Below are 20125 nucleotides of genomic sequence, written 5' to 3'. Positions count from 1 at the left end.
AAATAGAGAAGTTCTGATGGTTCAGATCCCACAACTCAAGAATTGTTACTCACCACCTTCAAATTCACAGTGCCAGACTAATTCCTAACCTTTGGCCCAGAAACCAACAAGTGATTTAAAAAAAACATGGTACAGGATACAAAATAGGGATTAGCACCACTAGGAAGAGGAAGGTCTCATATTATGTTCTTCAGCACGAGAGATATAAGCTCAGTGGAGCATTCTCAATCTGGTGTGTCCCACATATGCTAGGCTCCGCTGGGTATGGAGCTAAAATCTCATGTCTGGATACCTCTCACACCAAAGGTCATGTTTTCACACCAAGAGGAAAGAGAACATTACCTTTAGCAGGTCTAAGGACCTTTCTGATCCTTAGAGGTTAAGACCTAAGGAAGATTGCTCAGGTATGAAACCGGAGACCTCCTGAACAATGGAGCTTGCAGTTGACTTTGACACTTCTCATGGGCTTTCAGGGAGAAGGCAGTTCCCACAGCACATGGCAAAGAAGAACATCCTTCCTGAGTCAATCAGACAGTTCACTTAGGCAGCCAAAGCAGAGTACGCAGCTGAAAAAGAGACATGCTTCTTGAATCCTGGACTCCTCTTTCAAATGCTCCACAGGATTTGCAATCCAGAAGTTTGCTGCACATGCTAAAAATGTTAAAGAAAAACAAGCTAAGATATCCTTATTAATTTAAGCAATCCAAACACCAAGCCTGCGAAGGTGGCACAGGCTGGCGAGGTTCCTGGCCCGCCTGTTACAGTACAAAGCAAATCACCTAAGCAACACCTCCCTGTTCCTGGACAGGTAGACAGGGCAAGGCCCTTGGGGAGCAAACATGCCCCAACAGACATGAGAAGAGAAACTCCACCAGTAGCTTACCCTGAAGACTGCAAGGTCACTTCAGCAAGAACATGACACACCCATTTAGACTGCAAACCACAATATTTGCTACTGAAAATATGACACGGCATTTATATGCTAAGTTATTTTAAGATTTTTCTACTTTGAAAGTTAGGAAATGAACCAAAGTAATTTCAGGTTTAAGTATCTAAGAATTGATTATCTGTCGAAGTATTACAAGGAACCACGCACTGAAGCCACAAGTTCATGGGGACAATGACACCTGACAAAAAGTCATAACCTATAAAAGCAAATGTTTCTTCATATCTGAAAGGATCAATCAGTCTGGATTGTAGGACCAGTAGGACAGACTGTATGGACAGTCAGGACCCATGTAAAGAGAGAATAATGGGAAAAACAAGAGATACTCTCAAACAGGCAGAAATACACCGGAACGCAGCTGCTGTCAGTGAGAGTGCACAGCCCCTGACAGGCAATTATTCTTTGATCTATTGGCTGAAGCACTGAACAAACATTCTGAAATTCCACACAGAACCTTGTGCATATCATGACTGTGGTCACAATGACCAGTTTACTTTTATCATCAAGAGCCTTTTCAGGGCAGTGATAGTTAAGAACCATTCAGAATGAGACAGTTTTCCTCCAAGGCGTATAGTCCAGGAAGAGGGAATTTAATCATAAATTCAGTTGCCCTTCCAGCACTGAAACCATCACTTACCAACTCCTGGACACAAAGATTCATCTACATGTGTAATTGCTCACTGATGGGGACAAAAGCTACATTCAGCACTGAAAACAGATTTTTCTCGTCTGTAATTCTAAAGGAATAAGCCAAGTGTTTCAAGTGTGACCCTACAGAAAAAATGGAAAAAGCTGACACGAAGGTCTGGCACAAGCCTTTTCAGCATCCTCTGTCTGCTCCGTAATTCCTGAATGGGGAGTAGTGGTGACAAATTTAAGGACCTCCTCTAGAGTGTTACTTAATTAAGTGTGAGGTAATTTTCACATCAAAATATTCAAGGTAAAGTCCATGACCTACAGAAACACGAGCTTTGCCATCAGGTTATTAAACAGATTCTAACTACGGCAAATTAAAAATCGAGAGTTACAAGTCGAAGTCCCAACACTGAGACAGCCCACTCTAATTCTGTGTCACTTTACACACAACTTGAGCCCTAAAATCTAGCTCCAACTTTTAATCACAATAGCTACAATTTCAAGAGTCAGTGTTCAGATTTTTCCCTCTCCCTCTTCTCCTGTTCCACTCTCCACCGTGACAGTTTTGTCTTTGCTTAGGCTTCACCACCAGCAACACAATTACACCATGGCAAACCCTGTGCCTAGAACAGCTTGTACGAGTGCTGCACTTGAGTTTGGCCACGATGCAGTGAGATGAGGCAAGTCACAGCCTCGCTCCTCCGTGTGGATACAACAATGCACCGTGATGACAGCTCAAATCCTGGCATAGCCAACGCTTCGGGAGCAAACATACTCCTAAAATCTTCACCAGAATCCCAGTGCCTACAAAGATACATACATAATTATCTCTTGGTTCTGACTGAGGATTGAAATACACATTCAGGAGACAGCTTTCCCACTGTAAGCCAGGCTTCAGAGCCATTCTGCTCAAAGCACGGGCTGTAAAGCAAACTGAACCGCGAGCTGGAGCTCGTAAAAGCTTATTCACAGAAAAGGTGAGTATTAAAACCGAACAGCACAGCACTAAAATGGTCTGCCAAGGCAGAACGCAGTGTAGGTACAGCAGGAGAATGGACCCTTTCTGCCCCCTGCAGTTCCCATTGCTCCCTGGATTTTTAAGGCAGGCTTAGGAGGGATAGTAGTTACCGTTCTAGAACCAGAATCATTTACATCTGGCTCTCACCAACAGCCAAGGCATTTTTACAGTTATGTTCATCTGACCAACAGTTAAGTTGCCCAGTGCCTTCCATAAAGATCAATTATATATATGGAATGTTTCCTGTGATAAACCTATAATGTGACTGTCCTTGATCATGCAATAAAAAGAGTATCACTTGCTAATAAACCTTTAATTTAGCCTCATCATTTTGAAAATTAGGATTAAGAAGAATCTTCACTAATAAATAGGTGCTTTTAAGCAGTCGCAGCTTGCTCCTAGAATATATATACACATATACATAATATATGTGTATGTAAACTGTTAAAGGACAAAGGATTGTTTTCCAGCTATATGAACTGTCTGAGTAATTTTATTTCTAGTTATTAGACTATAAATATACCACCCAACAGAAAATACAATTTTTCTAATTTTGCATGTGTAACTGACAGGGAATTTCAGTGTATTAAAATCCCATGGAAGAAGGTCTCATGTCCATATACAGGAGGGGTAAAGTACCATAACTGTAATTTATAGACTTTCTTCAATCCTTATTAACATAGAAAGGGAATTGAATCGCAATTTAGCTACCCAAAATGTTCCCCTATATGTGATCATGTACACCCACATATTTCAGGTGGGCCAGATTCAGAAATCCAACTGTTTTCATACTGGCAACCTGCTTAAAAAAAAAAAAAAGAAGCGGGGGGGGAAAGCATTTTTAGCATGTATTAGGAAAACTGGTGTTTTCCCTGAGCTGACAGATAATTTTGAAACAATCCTGTTCTGCTTTATGAGCCTGGCTGTGCAAAGAGGAAGTGAGAACAGATTGATTACAATGGAATATTATATATTTCCAGCTGTTTTCTCAAGCAATGATGAACACATCCCTACACTAGATTTCAGAAGGAAAAAGCTGTTGCAGCACACAAGAGGTACGCAGGTTACAAAGGATGCTCCATATTTAGAAAAAGGTAATTTTGCTAATGAAATTTTATTTTCATTCTTCCACACAGCACTTGCTTTATATTTATCTGAGACATCTTCATATCTCACTTGTCATTTTCTTCTTCCACAGCACATATATAATTTTTTCTCCACTTAAGCTGAAACCACCATCTACTATATCCCAATTTGTATTTTAACATGCTATAGGCTAAATAAACCCAGATTTTGACTAATATACGTCATAATATTGACCTGTAGGGAATTGTAAGATATTGAAAACAAGTCTGGCTATACTTTGCAGGGCTATCCAGTAATTAAATCCATTTAAAACATATTTCTTCTCAGATTCCATTTTTTCCCCTTTAGGTAAAAACATTGGGAAATTGGATTGTCCTGAGAACATGAACACAGAAAAATGGTTCGGCACCTCACCCTTTAAGTCCATCCTTCATGCTCTAGTTCTATTACGAATAATAAGCTGAGCAGCTTAATGCAAAGCACTGGGATGAGAAAGTTTTCAATGGGTTGTTCCAACAAAAACACAATCCGTGCTGTCCCAAACCCCAAGTTTTGCTCCGTGTAGCTGCTGCCTTCCCCTCCTCAGTCACCAACGCGCCGACTGACAGAAAACTGCCAAGTCACTTTGAAGTAAAAACTAGTTGATTCTAGGGAAAAACAGTAATTAGTTGCACAGTGCAGAGAGAAGCCCCCCTCCAGAAACATGAATGTGTACAAGGATGTTATTATAGGAGACAGGTGAGGAAAAGCACTCTTCCTGCTTTTTGCCTGGTTTACAGGGATTTTTCCCCAGGCGCCAACAGCTCCCAGAGCAAACCCCTCCTGCCCTTCTCTGTACTCCAGGCTGAGCCAGTTCCTTTCCCCCGCCCCACCAGAGCAGGAATCCCCTTTCCCAAGTGGATTATCAGCACGAGCAGCTTTTTTTTTGTTTTGTTTTAAGGAAAAACACACATATAACCGAGCGAGCTGCAGCCCCCGGCGCCGGGACCCGCTCCCAGCCATTGTGCTCCGCGCAGCCCCCCAGGCTCGGGCGCGGCCCCGCGGGGCTCCACTAAGCTCCGCCACAGGCCGGACGTGCCCGGTGCCCCGGGCCTCCCCTCCCCCCGGTATTCCGGGAAACCTCCGGGAGGAGGAGGAGGAGGAGAAGGAGGAGCAGGAGGAAGCGGCGGCGCTGCAGAACAGCCCCGCTGCGGAAAAGCCGCCGGGGCAGGTGGCAGGGAGGGAGGCCCCGCCGGGGCTGGTTCCCTCCTCCATCCCGGTGCCCCCCCTCGCCATCCCGGAGGCACCGAGCGCTTCCTCCTCCCTCCCCCCAGGACCGCGTGCGGGAGCTCGGGCCCCTTCCCTGGGAACCTCGGGCCCACCTGCCCCGTGGGGAGGGAACGAGGGAGGGTTGGAGGGGGACCGGACCCGTCCCCTCCCCGAGGCGGTGGCGGGTGGGTCGGGGAGGGAGGGAAGGAGGGAGGGAAGGGAAGGGGGGTGGATGTGAGCCGCCCCCGGTACCTTGCGCTTCCTGGTCTCGGCCGAGCCGCTCCACACGAAGCACTGGTAAATCGCCCGCAGGTTCTGCTTCCAGTTCTCCACCTTGAAGCCGGTCACATGGCAGCACCCGGCCGCCGGCGGACTCATGTCAGACCCCCCCACATCAATCCGCCCGCACACGGGCCGGGCCGGCGGGCAGCGAGCCGGCCCCTTCCCCCGCCCCGCAGCACCGACACGGGCCGGGGCCCCCCCGCCCTCAGGGGCTCCGGCCCCTCACGCCGCCGCCGCCGGGGAGCCGCTGGCACATAGAGCCGGGGCTCCGCCACGGCCCCCCGGCTCCGAACAAAGCGCGGCGGGCGGGCAGCGCGCACTCCCTCCCGCCCTTCTCCCGCACACACAAAGATGGGGCGCTCTGAGGCGAGGAGAAGGAGGAGGCGGCGGCTGTAGCGGCCGCTGCCGCCCCCGGAGTGGCCGCCGCTCCCTTCTACCTCATAGAGGCCGCTGTGGAAGCGGCGGGCGGAGGGGAAGGGAGGGGAGGGGGGCGCTGGCGGCGGCGACCCCGGCCGCGGTGCGAGCGGGCGTGTGTAGGGAAGGGGGCGAGTCCCCGCCGGCGCCCGCACGGCTCTTGTCCCTTTAAACCGCCCCCCCCGCCTCCTTCGCCGGCTCCTTCCTCCTCCGCCTCGCCCGCGCCCCCCCCGCCCGCCGCGAGCAATGGTCCGAGCCGCTCACTCAACCCAGCCCGCCCGGCCCGGAGTGGGATAGACCAACGGGGCGGGTGCGGGAGGAGCGCCCCCTCTGCCCCGCCGCCCGCGGGGGAGGGAGGGAGGGAGCGGCGGGGGGAAGGAGCGCGACGATTGGTCCGTCTACATGTCCATCTACCCTTCTCTAGCGTCTCATTGGTTTCTTTTCCTTTCTTCTCTCCCCCTCCACCCTTCCTACCTAGCATTTCCCCCGCCGGAAAGAGGCGGGACGACTCGGACGATTGACAGGTTATCCGACCAACAGAGATAAGAGGTGGTGGCTATGTGGTGGGAGCGGCGGTATGATTGGTTGAGATGGACGTCAGTCACGTTGCAAGCGGAGGGCGGATTGGCGGTGGCCGCGAGGGGGCGGTCCTTCCCAGAGCAGCCTACGCTGCTGTCACATCCGCTGGTTCCGCACTCGCTGTTCCCTCAGTGGTTTCCTGAGGGAAGAGGGATCTCCTGAGAGCAGAGGGATCGCGGGGCTCGCGGGAGAAGCTCCGCACCACACTCCGACGGGCTTCCAGGACCATATATGGTCCCTCCATACCGCCAGCCTGCATCCTGGTGTTTCCATAGGGAAGAAACAAAAGCGGTGTATAACCAGAACTGGTGTTATTTCAGCTTTTTCCTATACAAGGAAATGGGAAGACAGTGAAAAATGTTGGAATCTGTACATAGTTTTCAGCTTGTATGCCACACACACACTGTAGGGTTACATAATGGAGTGAGGCAAGAGGAAAAGGATAGGAATTTTGCCCTGGTTTCTGAAGAGAGAGACCGGAGGCTTTGCAGAGGCTTCTTAGACAAGCACTGCAAACACTGTCCAACAAGGAAGTAAGTGGTGAAGTGTCACCACATTATTTCACCAATCCCATTTTTCAGTGCGTGCTAATCACGTTTCTCGGGAGCTGTAACCTTGAAATCTTCACCTTGCAGATTTTCATATCGTGTCCAGTTTCCTGACCTGCTGCTGCAGCTTGCACGAAATAAAAGGCAAAAATTTGTAACAATCACCTGAGGAATTTCCATTTCCTCCAGAGGTGCTGCTGTTTCAAAAAGAAAGCGAGGTAGGTAGTAGGAGACTTAGTTTTTTATTTGTATATAACCAGAAGGTTTGGTGGCAAAGTAGGGCTAAAAAAAGAGCTCGGTTTGTATCCCCAGGCTGAGGCAGCAGCAGGACACACTGTCCGTCTGCGTGGGACACCTGTAATTGTTCCATCTCCTGGCTCACACTGCTCGTTAGCCTTTCCCAGAAATCCCTATTCCACACAGTCTGGGGATTACGCTCCAGCGATACACCTGGAATTGCCCCAGAGCTGGAAAAAAAAGATGCCAAGAGTCAGGAAAGGGCACAATTATCCCGCTGTGTACACAAATTGCACTGAATGTTTCAGAAGATGAGAAGTGAAATCTGGAGGGAGGCTGTACCCTGTCTTTGACCCTATGTCTTAGACCTATTAAGTCATCACAGTGCAGCCTACACCTCTTGGAAAGGGAACAGGAATTGGTGCTGCACGTTCTTCCTGTGTTAACCCAACTTCCAGGAGAATTACCCAGTTTTCAAAAGCAAGAGTCAAAGAGAGCCAGCCCCTTCCCTGTGAAAACCACCTAAACATCCTTCAGAAAAGAGGGCAGTTAAGGATTACCAGCTCAAGGTGGATAGAAGGGAATGGGATAGGTGATTAATGTCCTAACAGCATCTAATAATTATTGTCTGAGTATTTCCAATTAAGCAAAACCCCCGATATTGCTACAGTCTAAATACAAGGAGAAAGTTATTCTTATTCTGCACCAACCAACTGTTACTAATCTGGGGCTTTTCTCCATGGCTACCACATCAAAACAGGAGATAAAGATAAAAGAGAGAATTTCTGCCAATGAAATTTAAGTCCATCTCGCTGAAAAAACAGGATACTAAAGAGACAATACATATGTTCAATGTCCTGCAGACTCTGAAATTTTCACGGAGATTTCTGTGCCACTCTGTCTTGCAGAGTCCCTGTGTTTACTCCCTGTAGGGTGTGGTGTCTTATGCAGAAATAACAAGAATTGTGAGTTTAAATGCAATTGTTTTAAGAAACACCTGCGTTTGTAAGTCGTTCCCTCTCAAAGACCAATTTCCTTTGGAAAAATACTGATCTTTCTCTCTGGCCATTTCCAGAGTAATTCGCACAGTTAACTACTCCTGTCCTGGAGGTTTCTGCCCATCACTTGAAGCCCTGCTGAGGATGTGAGGAGAATCCTCTGAGCCACAAAGAACCCACATGCAGGATACCCATCCTGGACCACACCTGGTGAGACCCACTGTCACTTCCTAAAGGCAGCATGTAGAAATTTTAAGATGAACTCTTAGGGGACATTTCCAAAGTATAGACGTTACCTTTCAAACTTAAAAGTTCCCTCAAGGTTTTCTTGACACTTTATTCTCCATAAAAAAGGGTTTATTTAAGCTAGATTGTGGTGACTGGTACCAGAGTAAAAATGGACTTTGGAATAGTGTAGAAAACAGTGGGTTTTGAGATTATTTGAGGCCAGCTCCTGATTTAGGGAGCTTGAGGCAAAACTCTACGTATGCCATTAAACCCTTTGCTTTCTGTCCTGTGAAGACAGCAGAATCTTGCCTATGAAGTATAAAAACTTCCAACTCTACAAACATTTCTGGATTGTTGCAGCCCACACACTAAAGGTGACACAACAGCACAGAGCGGCAGCCAAAACAAAATAGGAGTGGAAAATAGTGACAACATTTTGTCAGGTAGTAATTGTCAAATCAGGGTGGCTTGCTGCACATACACACACACGAGTTTACAAGTTTGCTGTGGTTTACTTTACTCTTGGGCATAGCTTGGGAATTTTTCTAGAATAACACCTTTTGGTGCAGCAGATAGCTTGGGAAAGGATTTGCCTCTGGGGGAAGGAAACAGTTTCAATCCCTCCTCTGTCTCTTGGAGGAATTTTTCATTTTAAAGCATTGATGATTATGCTAATTAGTGCTTACCCTCAAATGCCAGTGGAATATAAATGTTGATAGTAGCTAAAACACACTGCAAATGTGCAGCAAAGTCTTCCTCCAGAGAGTCATCTGCGTTCCATGATAGCTCAGCTGGGGAGAAGCAGCGTTCTTCACATGGAAAAGCAAAGTAACTGTCTCTTCTATCCATGTCATCCCAAGGTGGCACTTCTAGACTCCTCTGGATAGCCATGAATCAACTGTTACCTCATCACTTGGGCATGCTTTGCTGTGATATGTGTTAAAATGTCCTTAGTAGTTCTCAGGTAAACAAGAACCTTTCTCTTCGATCAGGTGTGTGAGCAACATCAAGGATTTGGGTAGGATTCCTCCTGTAACCCTGGAGTACAAGTGAAGCTGGCCTGAGTTTGGACCTGCGAGAGGCTGAAGCCACTGGCTCTATAAGTGGATTTGAAGGGGGATGTTCAGGAGCTTTGCTCCTGCAAGCACAGGGGCTCTCCATGCTAGTAAAATACAGAATATGTGAAGATTCCTCAGTACTTTTCCTGCCTTTTTTCAGGCACTCTAAAAAATACAAGTTCTTCCACATTCTAAAAGGAAAGAACTTACAGAACAACTCTGCTTACCAAAACACACACAGAAAAATATTTTAAAGCCTAAAAAGAATACTTTTAACTCTTAAAAATTACCCTATTTTTAATATTCAGTGATTTTTTTTTCCCCTGAGCTCAAGCCTTTTGTTTTCCAAACATTTTGAACTTCCATCTAAGTAGTACTGCCATTGCTTAATCCAAAGGCTTTAAAGTAGATGAAGTTGTTTGTCTGGCTGCAGGGCTTAAAGCTCTGGAGATACCACGGGCAGAATCCATTGTGTGATTCTGCCTGAAACTGATTGCTTCTGATTCCCTACAAAGTTCAGTTGAGTTACCTCAGACACCTGAAGGTCTGTAGGGAAACACTGGTGCCTGTCATTTTTCTTGGGGATGGAGTATTGACCTTGCTACAAAACCAGATGGGTTGTGTAGTCCCAGCTACACCAGCTTCTCTAAAAAGCCTTGTTTTCATCCCAATCCAGTGGTAACGGCACCTGGTAGGTGCCAGAGCAGAGATTTCCACGTGGCTCAGTCTTAGTATAGGAGACAGAGCAGCTTCTCAACTCTACAACATTCCATGACAAAGGATTGGTTCATCTGTGCAGATCCTGCTGGGATGATAATTGTAAGTCCAAGGACTGCACAGATAGGTGGATTTTGATGGACCGAGCTGACTCTGAACTCGGTAATCAGCTCCTGACATTCTCCCTTGGAATCATGGACCCCCGGATAGCGAATTTAAAGGTACTGACACTAAAATTCCTTGTCTTTGAGATCTTCTGCAGACCTCTTCAAAGCAGTGCACAGGACTCCAAGGATTCATGGCCCATGGATTGAAAATAGTCCTAGAAAAACACAATGCCTGTGCTTATTTTACTGAAGATTACTTGTTAGATTTCCCGTCAGCACTGTCAGAGGATGAAATCTTGGCCCCAGCTGAACTCAACAGGAATTTTGCCACTGACTTGAATGGAGCTAAAATGTCACTCCTGCTATTTGTCAAGCCAATTACATCCAGACAATACTTTAACATCTGGCTTCAACTGAACACACAGAGCAGTTCACTCCCTCAGTCTCTGAAGAACACAGGACATTGGCTATCATCATAAAATTTGAAACATTTGTTCTTGGCAAGCTGCTTGTAATGAAGAGGGGATCCATCCAGTGACAGTATCGGAACCAAGTCCCTGTTCCTTCGCCTATACTTATTGGCAATAGCATCAATAGATTTTCTGTCACTTTCTGGGAAGAATGTCAAAAGCACCCATCTACTGTTACAAGTCATTCTGTTGTAAAAACTTTGTTTAGAACAGCAGATCTGGCCTCATCTGTGGTTTCTCACAGACGAGGGGGGTTTTCACCCAGTTTGTCTTCTGTTTCCCAAGGCACTGGAAGGTCCCTTGTTAGGTCAGGGAACAGCATTTCTATCTAAACCCTTCTCTGAGTATGGTGGTCAAAGGTAAGGCTGAAGGACAGCAGACTATAGGAGAACAAATGGTATGAGCTTGTTTCCCTTTCTAAAAACCCACCTGAGACAAGGCAATATTGATTTATTGCAAAATATAAAGGTTAGGTCACCCTCAAGTGGAGAACACCTTTTCCTGGTAGGAAAAAATAAAACCAGAGAGTTATTTGATCAGTGGTGATTAAAAAATCTATTTGAATGGGCAGACTCAGGATCAGAGAATGGTTTTGGTTGGATGAGACATTTAAGATTATCCAGTTCCAACCCCCTGCCATGGACAGGGACACTTTCCACTAGACCAGGTTGCTTCAAGCCCTGTCCAACCTGGCGTTAAACACTTCCAGAGATGGGGCATTCATAACTTCTCTGGGCATTACTGGGCATCCACAATTTCTCTGAGTCATTGGATGATGTCTGGAAGAACAGAGACATACAAAGAGAGGGGCTTTTATGCATCAGGTAGACAGGGATCTGTTCCCACCTCCAGGACTGGTTAGTTGCTGTACTGCTCACCTGTGCAAAAACAGCTTCCCTTAGTCTCCTTCCATCCCCTGGGATGCAAAACCAAACTCAGTCACCAGCATCTGATGAGCCTTAATTCCCTTAAATAATTAGCTTCTCAAATGTACACAAACAACTCTCATTTTCTGGATTAATGAAGGGAGCTGGGTTCCACTGAGCACAGCTATTATGGGGCTGCTAATACAGTGTTTGATTCCATTGCCTGCCACAGGGCACGGAGCAGTCTGGGCCCCTGGGAGAGCAGGAACACAGGGAGAGCAGCGCTGCAGGGTTAAAGTGGAAGCCACCAGGGGAAACCCTGGTAGTGCTTTGTGGCTTTATGCAGAGGGAGGGATGGTTTTATTTCTGTGTCTGCTGAGTCTCGTCTGGGTTTATGATGTTGCCACACAACCCAGAAGAAGGCTGAAGCTCAGGGAGATCTTGAGGGTGGGTAGCTTGCTTTAATCACCAGGTAAAGGCAGTTTCTGAAGCAGGGTAACAAAAATGTGACACAAACAGAAACCTAAAGCTTAGGTAGTCACACAGCAGCTTCTGCCCAGTTTCTGTAGCCAGAGGAGTAGAGAATGGCAAGGAGTTGGAAGGCTACAGTGGAACTGGAGTGTTCTTGTCCTCTGTGTTCATTTGGCTGAGGAGCTGGTAGGAAGCTGGTTGCAAAAAGTCAATCTTGCCTCATTTTGGCAGGTACAGGCATCTAAACTCTTCAAAACAAATTTCTGTTGTTTCTTTGGGATCTTGGCACAGGGCAGGCAAGTTTGTTTTTCCCAACTGGAAGGAGAAGGAACTGAGGAAATGTCAGAAGAGCCTGCAAAGGCTGCTTAGCTCTGCCCTGGGAGGTTTAAACTGAGGCCACATTACATGGACAACTCAACACTGTTAGGACTGTTCCCTTCCTCTCTCTGCATCACTGCTTCCCTGCCTTGTACATAGGATAGGGAGAAGAGAATAATTAGGAAATCAGGGAATTTGAGATGTAACTGCAGCCACTCAACAAAGTCATGCAGCTTCTCAGACAACTGGACATGAAAAGGCCTGGACTGTTGATTTCCTCAAATTCTTCAGCCATCAAAGAGCCCTTCAGTACATGTCATTCTCCCCCAGCAATTAGTACATCCAAATTAGTGGCCCTGCAGCCCTGGATATGGATTTGGTGCTAAATATCTTCTCACATGGAAGTTCTCCTTCAACAATATGCCCTCGAGCACATACCATCTGTCACATCTGCAAACCAAACCAAACCTTTTGACCTCTGTAAGAAAAGCCTGAAATTGTATTAGAAGCCTTGGGTTAATCAAGAACCTTGGTGAAGGCATAGCAGGAGTTGAGAGGTTAAGAAGGAATCCATGGAACTGTGATGGTTTATGCAGCAAAGTTTGTGTTTCATTCAGTGCCAGGCACCAGGGATTTCAGAGACCTGCAGGTGCTCAAGAATCTCAGCACCTTCCCAAATCAGGAGCACTTCCCTAGAGGTGGCCATTCAAAATTAAGCACTTTTGAAAGTGCAGGGATGCTGCTTCTCATGTCAGGGCTTGTTGGGCCACTGACTTCAGAGGAGTAATTTAGCTGAAGCAATCAGGAAATAATTATTACAGTGGAGAGTTAAAAGACAGTAATTAAACTTTATAAATAAATAACTGAAGTGACTAAAAAAGTCCACCCAAAGCCTACTTTTGGAGCACTATTTAATGTAAATGAATCACTTAGTGGACAATACAACAATCATCTGTTCAGCTTCTATTCATTATCAAAGACAATACAGAAGGATTGGCAGGGAATAGCCATGTGCCAGAGGGAGCCCTTTAGGAAATACCACAGAATCTGGACTGGCTTTTGTCTGTTCTTCTATTGTGTTCTGACAATGCTTTGCTAATGAATGTCCAACATCATCTCAGTTGTCTTTTTCTTTTTTTTTTTTTTCCCAAAACCAGATGAGTGGTAATCTTGGCCTTCCAGGGTTGCTTGTTCCTGTTGGGAAGTCTTCCACACATTCCACATGTATCAGCTTAGCTAAGGTCCAGAAAGCTGAGGATGTGTTGTCTCAGGCCCTCTGGGAAATCCCAGTGTAGGTGATGAGACAAAATCCTTTGATTTGGGCAAAAATCCATTAAGTTTTAAAGAAATCATCACGTATCTTTGAAACACACAGTACTTCAGTGAGTTGTATACTCAGTAAATTTGTCTTTTGTTACTCTATTTGAAAGGACAATAACCTCATTCTGAGAAATAAGCTGCTTTTCCATAGGGAGTATTTACACTGCTCATTCCCAGTGTTATCATGGTAGTTATCTGCAGGAAACTGCAGGCTAAAGGGAATCCCTATCAGGAATCTGGGGAGCTAACCCTAGCAAGCAAACACCTATGCTAGAACAAACAGAGGTAAGACAATTTCAAGCACTAAAATGCTGTCATTATGCCTCAGAATTGATGATCCACTGACATTCCCATTTCTTAGGAGTTACCGGTTTGGAATAGCTCTGAGTTCACACCTGAAGGTGTAGCAGGTACCCAGAGGGCTTCCCTTTTCTTACCTGGCTCCTTGGCTCACTCCTACGTTGCTGCTGCAACTTTAAGCTCCTGCAGCATTGCTGGTTGGACTCTCTGGTGCCCTGCAGTGCAAAATCACTGTGATAGTCTTGAGTTAAGAAAAAAGGGCAACAGTGATACACTTAAGAGAATAAACAGGCTTTTCTGCTGAGAAAATGCATGTGGAATAGCACCCAGATTTGACTTTTCAAGGCTGTCTCTGAGGTTGTTTTATTTTGTGTTAAAGAAAATCTGAGGCTCTGCAGCAAATTTCTGCAGCCAGGGGTGATTTCTGTCAAATCCAGTGACAATGGAGGATGTGGGTTTCTAGTTAACACTATCTGGAATTTGAGATAGAAATGCACACTTCATAACATCTTGCTTTGAGCTCAGTCTTCCAAATAAAACAGACAGAGATGGCATCAAACCCTCCAGGGCTTATGCTTGCAAAATCCCCACCAAGTTTGCTGCAAGCTCGGTGAGCAATTTGGGAGTTTTACTCACAGCATGAACTCAGAATGCCACTGAAGGTGGGACTTGAGGGCTGACAGCCCCTCTGGGGGCTATTTCTGATATTACTATTTCCAGCTTCTCGCTGTCCTTCAGCTGGAGATCATTCCTGCAGAAACGGGGGCTGCAGGATGGGTGGCACATCTTCTCCTCTCCTTGTCACTCCAGTGCTTGGAATAGCAATGGAACCTGAAGTAATTGGTGGGTTGGATTAATACCCTGGGCTGTGTGTGGGGATGCACAGCCCAGCTGCCACCTCGGGGGCAAGGCTGAGACCTCTGACAGCGAGCTGGGGCAGCAACAGCCAAAATCCATCCTCCTGGAGTTCTTTGGGAGACACAATTAGTATTACAACTACCTCCAGACACACCATTCTTGGTACCTGCAAGGCCAAACTGCCAGGTAGAGTGCTGAAAATGGGTGGTTATAGCACCCTAAAACTGCAATCCTGAATGCTGCCCTTTCAATAAAAAAATCTATCACTGGCCAGGGAGAGAAAACTACGGAGCTTCTGATAAACAGTAGTTCATTTTGCAAGATCATTGCCACCATTTGCACTAATTGACTCTTTTTTATAGTAATCTCTGTTAAAAGACAGAATTTCTCAAGTATCCTTTTGGTAGGGAAAAAAGCCCTGATTATGTTAACGCTCAGTATATTAAAGGCATCATCCTTATTTTGGGAGAAAGAAGAACCAGAATAATTACCCTCCTTTGTTTAATAAACTTCCCCTAAAATATAAAAAAAAAAAATTATTCAGTAAAGTTCTGTTCCTCCCTGCTCTGGTAAAGAATTTTTTTTGTTAGTCCCTCGAGTGGATGCTTAAGTCAGGTCTCGCTGTAATTACACACCTCGCAGCAGTGCGGGAGACTTAATTAAGAGAGTCGCTGTAGGTGTGTTGTCAGACAGATACGACTCAGTGCTGCTGGAGGAGGCACCAGCATCCAGCTGCAGTGGGCATGTTGGGGAAGAAAATTCAAGTTTGAAGAGGATTTTGAGATCCTCCTGCAAAAAGCAGCGCGGACACACCCAGCAGCCTCTGTTCAAAGCCCCTCAACTCCATCATAAGGGAGTCTGTGGTTTTAAAAATCTCTCTGTACTCACCAGGAGACGCTCTGCCACACGGCAAGATTTCAGATTCTCTCCTCCCCTCCTCCCAAAAGTGTGACTCACCAGTTTCAAATGGTGACATTTCATTCCCAAACTATTCCGGGAGCAGCTGGCTCCATAGCACATGGGGATGTGGGGAGAAGGGAGGAGGGAAGGAAGAGCCAGCTCGCGCAGTCAAAACCACTCATTCTCTCCCCCACACAGGTATGTTGCTTTTAAATTTCAGAACCACATAATTTGGGACACGCTGGCAAATTCCATCGGAGGAAAACAATAAAACAAGCACATTTCAGAGGGAAAACAAAAATATCTGCACACGCCGGTGATGCAATTCCCTGTCAGCCAGGAGGAACTGGGAGAGGGGTTTGCTCTCCAGATGGAATAGATGTGAGGAAATGCCCTGTCCCCACTTCTCACTCGCCATACGAGTCCGAACCCCGCAGTTCTGGGCGAATTTCTGTGTGATCGAGAGTCAGGGTTTAGTCAGCATCAGTATCTTACTAATGATGAACAAATGCATGTGCAGTGAGACGCTGACAACAGGGGAATGACAGAATCCGTGTCAGCTCCCGGTCCCGAGAGGAGTTTAGTGTCACACTGCAGTCCGGCATCGCCTTGTCCCTGCTGTGGGGACATCGCTGCCATTAGCACAACATCCTGCATGTGGGGAGCGGCACGGACACCGGCCTGGTCAGCGCACATGTGCAGGCACAGAATCACAGGATATTCTGAGCTGCGAGGGACCCACAGGGATCACCGAGTCCAACTCAGACGTGAATGGCCCATCCGGGGATCGAACCCGCGAGCTTGGCGGTGGCAGCAGTGGCCGGTGCGGGGCGGAGGACAGGAGCGAGATCTCGGACTGTCACTCTGTGCGTGGCTGTGGGGTCCGAGCAGCCACCCAGCCCCAGCCCCATTCATTAACGCTTGCCAGAACGCACGGGGGGGGGAGCTGTGCGCGACGGAAGCCGGCGGGAGCGCCGGGATGCCCGCGGGCACTGGCACAGCAGCCTGGCACCGAGGCACTGGGGACACCAGGCTGCAGGGACCATCCCCAGGGAGGCGACAGCCTCAGGGAGACGTGGCGGGGGCCCAGCCCCTGGTTCTCCCTGTGTGTGCCGGATTGGAGTGCCAGGAACAGGCTGTCACAGCACAGCCCAGCCCTGTGCATGTCTGCACAGGAAATGTTTGATTACAGCTTCATTCATCTCCTCTGCTGCCGTTGGAAAAGGGGACGCTGTTCCTGTGGATTTCTCTGCCCGGCAGCAGCTTGGGATCTTGCGCTGGCCAGATTCAAGCCTAATTCCCATTTTTTTTCCCTGGGGGAGCCCCACTGAAAGCAGTGCTCATTCAAGGAAGAGGAGGGTGGCTCGCTGCTCGATCCTGGCATGCAGCAGCAATGACCTTGGCTAGGTAACCATCTCCTGAATACAAAGATGGATATAAAAGCAGCAATCCCCTTTTTAAAAAACACCCAGTCTTCTGCTAAGGTAGGGAAAGGCAGCGATTTGTTAAATAAATGCGTCTGTCAGGGCTGGATTTTTTTCCCAGCTTCTCTAAATGCCCTTCACCAGCAGAGAGGGGGAGGGGACCTGCTCTTTGAAGCCTTTTCCTTATGGGAATAGAAAACACGGAAAGAATTCAATTCTCTGCCACAGCCCAGCAGCACTGATCCACACTTCAAACCCCAAAGCCCGGGAGCCCGGCGGGCTGGTGGGTGCTTGGAGCCTGCAGTACCACAGATTAGCCTTGTTCGATATCCAGCATCATTAAGTGGCCCCCGTGGTGTTAAAGCACAGAAACAGGGGCAGGAATGGAGCCTGGGGAAGAAAAATTAGGAAATTCTGTGCAGAAAGAACTGCGGTTACCCAAATCTTTGATCAAAGCACCATCTAGTGAAGAACAGGCTCCTTGCAGCTGGCAGCGCTCTGGGCAGCTGCACCAACATTTGCCTTTCACCACAGGTTTGCTGCTAAAAACCCCCAAATATCACCCAAATATGCACAGCCCGTGCTGGACCTGAACGAACAGGAACATGCCCCCAAATTGCTGCCCTCTCCTTAAACCTTTCTCAATGGAAACGCGTTTCTCTCCTCCCCTTATCTCCCACCAGAGAATCTCAGCCCCCCTGAAACCCACAGGGAACGAGGCACCACAGGAAAAGAAGGATTTCCATGTTGTAGTTTGGGAGCTAAGGAAAAGAAAAGGTAAGTGAGCAGTCCAAGGTCGTGCAGGAAGCCAGAGGCAGATCCGGGAATAGAGATCAGCCACCCTGGACCCAGGGATGCCTGAACAATAGCACAGCCTCTCCCTCTGTTGTCATTTAACTCCTTCCTGACCCACCAAAACCCACGAGAAGGGTGGGCTCTCCACTCCTCTGCAGATGTGCCTGTGGCTTTACAGCTCTTGAGGGCCCAGCCCTCAGCCCTTACTTGCTTTTCCCACTCCAAACCAAGAAGGGAAGGCAGCAGGGAAGGACAGGGTTGGATATCCTGAGAGCAGTGAAGCTGCAGGTAGGAAATATTTCTGTACAGTGGGCCTGAGCTGTCCCCTCAGCAATTAAAAAAGACCCAATTAGCATCTTTGTATGGAGATGGTATCTCAGCTTTGCCATGTCTGTGTGTGACAAAACATCACTATCTCCCCTGGAATGATTGTGGAGTGTGGGGATCTTTAGCTGCAGGAGGAGAGGATATTGCTGCCTCTCCCACTCCCCCGGCTTTTGGGTTATCCGCAAGGATTGGGGATTTGCAACACGATCACACATCAGAAATGCAGTTTCAATAAGTCTACACTGTTCTCACACTGAGCTTGGAAATGCTGCAGTGCAGGCTCTGGAGGAGACAGTAATTACAAACAAACCCTATAGAAAATAGCTGGAAAAGAAAAATAATACTCAGGTGGTGGAAAAAAACTGAACTGCAATGAACTGAACCTGCAGCAAAATTCTCCCAGAGACAAGAGCTGAGAAAAACAGTGACCAAGTATCCAGAAAGAGTTCTCTGAAAGGAGTTCGATGTCCTTGAGTCAGAGCCCAGGTCCAAACCAGAACTATAACTGGGGCAAAAGTTAAGATGGGGCAAAAGCCCCATCTTCTTGGGTCACTGTCTGGAAGAGACACAGACAAATCTACAAAGAGCTGCAGGGCAAAGAATTGGAAAAGCCCTGAGAAGCCCTTATTTTTCTGTTTTCCATTCCAGGTCTTGTTTTTTTCCCCTACCACCCTAGAATGTTTTCATTCACTCCTATAAACCCAATTATGGGAGCAGGGAGGGGAGGAGGAGAGTCTGCACCCTTGTATGAGAGGCTGAGACAAGAAAATCTTTAATCATGCCACAGCCCTTTGAACATTTACATCTTCCAGCCAAAGGCACTGTGAAACTGGCAGCTCTCAGTTCAAGCTAGTTCAGGGATGTTTTCCCTGGGGAAGTTTTATTACCCTGTGGGGATTTCTGCCCAGATCTTGGCTCTTAGGGTAAGCAACCAAAGCTTTTCTTACAGCAAGAAGCTACATCTTGTACTCCTGGAGAAAAAAGGTGACAAATAAGAGCCCACAAGAACTAGGGCACAAAATTGCTGCCCTAGAGACTAGGGTTAAAAGGCTGCAGATCTGCACTCAGTAATGCGGTAAAGCAGATGTCACCAAACACAAGTACAAATAGTTCATTGAGTTTGGAGATCTTTTCTTTTCTCCCCCTCAAAAAAGAGCTCCTGCACTGCAAGAGAGCAGTGATAGAACAGCAGGATGTTTATCAAGAAAGTGTTAACATGCTAAAAGGATTCCGGCCCTTTGCAGTTGTGGCCAGATAGGCTGAGAAAGAAAAGAGGAGAGATTTGAGTGCTAATAGAAACAACAAACATGGTTTTAGATTATACCAACATTTACCAGTTGGGGCTTGCACAGTCTCCAAAACCAGTCCTAGATTTGGGGTAGATTCTCCACTAATGTTTCTGAGAACAAAGACATGTCGACATAAGTAAATCATCTAATCCCCATCCAGTGTGTGATGTGCCAATGAGCAGGTTTAAATCAGAGGTGAATTTGTTGCTAATTACATTAGATTAACCAAAGAAAATGGAATTCCAATCAAAGCAACAAAGTCAAGCTTTACTTCATTGACTTTCCCTCTCCAATTGCAGCTCCAGTCTGACCCTTTGCTGTGTGACTCACTGGGCACTTGGTTTCAGTCAACTCTCCCAGCTCCTGCCAGTCTGGGGACAGACCATTCCCTGTTAAAACAAACACCTGGGAGATACCAGGTAAATGACCAGAGCAGCTTGGGCAGAGCTCTCAGGTAACTGCTGCATTAGGCTACAGCTCTTCCTGCCCCACTTGGGTGGGAAAGAAGGACTGAAATGGCTTTTTCCAGCTCTGATTTTCAGAAGACAGCACCAACTAGAGCTCCCAGGAAGGCTGCCATAACATAACCCTTCTTCTGGGTTTGATTTTTTGATTTCATTTGTGTAAATAAAATTATTGATTCTTCCATTTCCTTCCATATTGTCCCTGAAGTCAAAAAAGTGCA

The 20125-nt window shown here is 47.0% G+C and overlaps 1 protein-coding gene and 1 long non-coding RNA gene across 6 annotated transcripts in view; one reads left to right on the top strand and one right to left on the bottom strand.

The window, feature by feature from the left end:
* USP22 (ubiquitin specific peptidase 22) overlaps positions 1-5860 on the bottom strand; it is a 96140-nt gene extending 90280 nt beyond the window's left edge. Inside the window, exon 1 of one of the 5 annotated variants that reach the window (XM_042036885.1) lies at positions 5187-5860. In XM_042036885.1, the coding sequence (XP_041892819.1) occupies positions 5187-5312 (126 nt within the window). In that variant the 5' untranslated portion in view covers positions 5313-5860. Of the gene's footprint in view, positions 1-342; positions 368-5186 lie in introns of those variants that run through there. The other 4 variants (XM_042036883.1, XM_042036882.1, XM_042036881.1 and 1 more) reach the window with 4 other exon arrangements.
* Positions 5861-5961: 101 nt separating this feature from the next.
* LOC121668790 lies at positions 5962-11226 on the top strand. Its single transcript, XR_006017559.1, has 3 exons — positions 5962-6975; positions 8070-8202; positions 9213-11226. It is a non-coding gene; the product is annotated as an uncharacterized LOC121668790 (long non-coding RNA).
* The last annotated feature ends 8899 nt before the right edge of the window (positions 11227-20125 follow it).

Source organism: Corvus kubaryi, unplaced genomic scaffold, assembly GCF_017639235.1.
Source record: "Corvus kubaryi isolate FWS band 111438036 unplaced genomic scaffold, C.kubaryi_AGA036_p1.0 37387, whole genome shotgun sequence".
NCBI classification, from domain to species: Eukaryota; Metazoa; Chordata; class Aves; order Passeriformes; family Corvidae; genus Corvus; species Corvus kubaryi.
The sequence above is the reverse complement of the archived record's forward strand: the minus strand, read 5'-3'. Positions and strand labels throughout refer to the sequence as shown.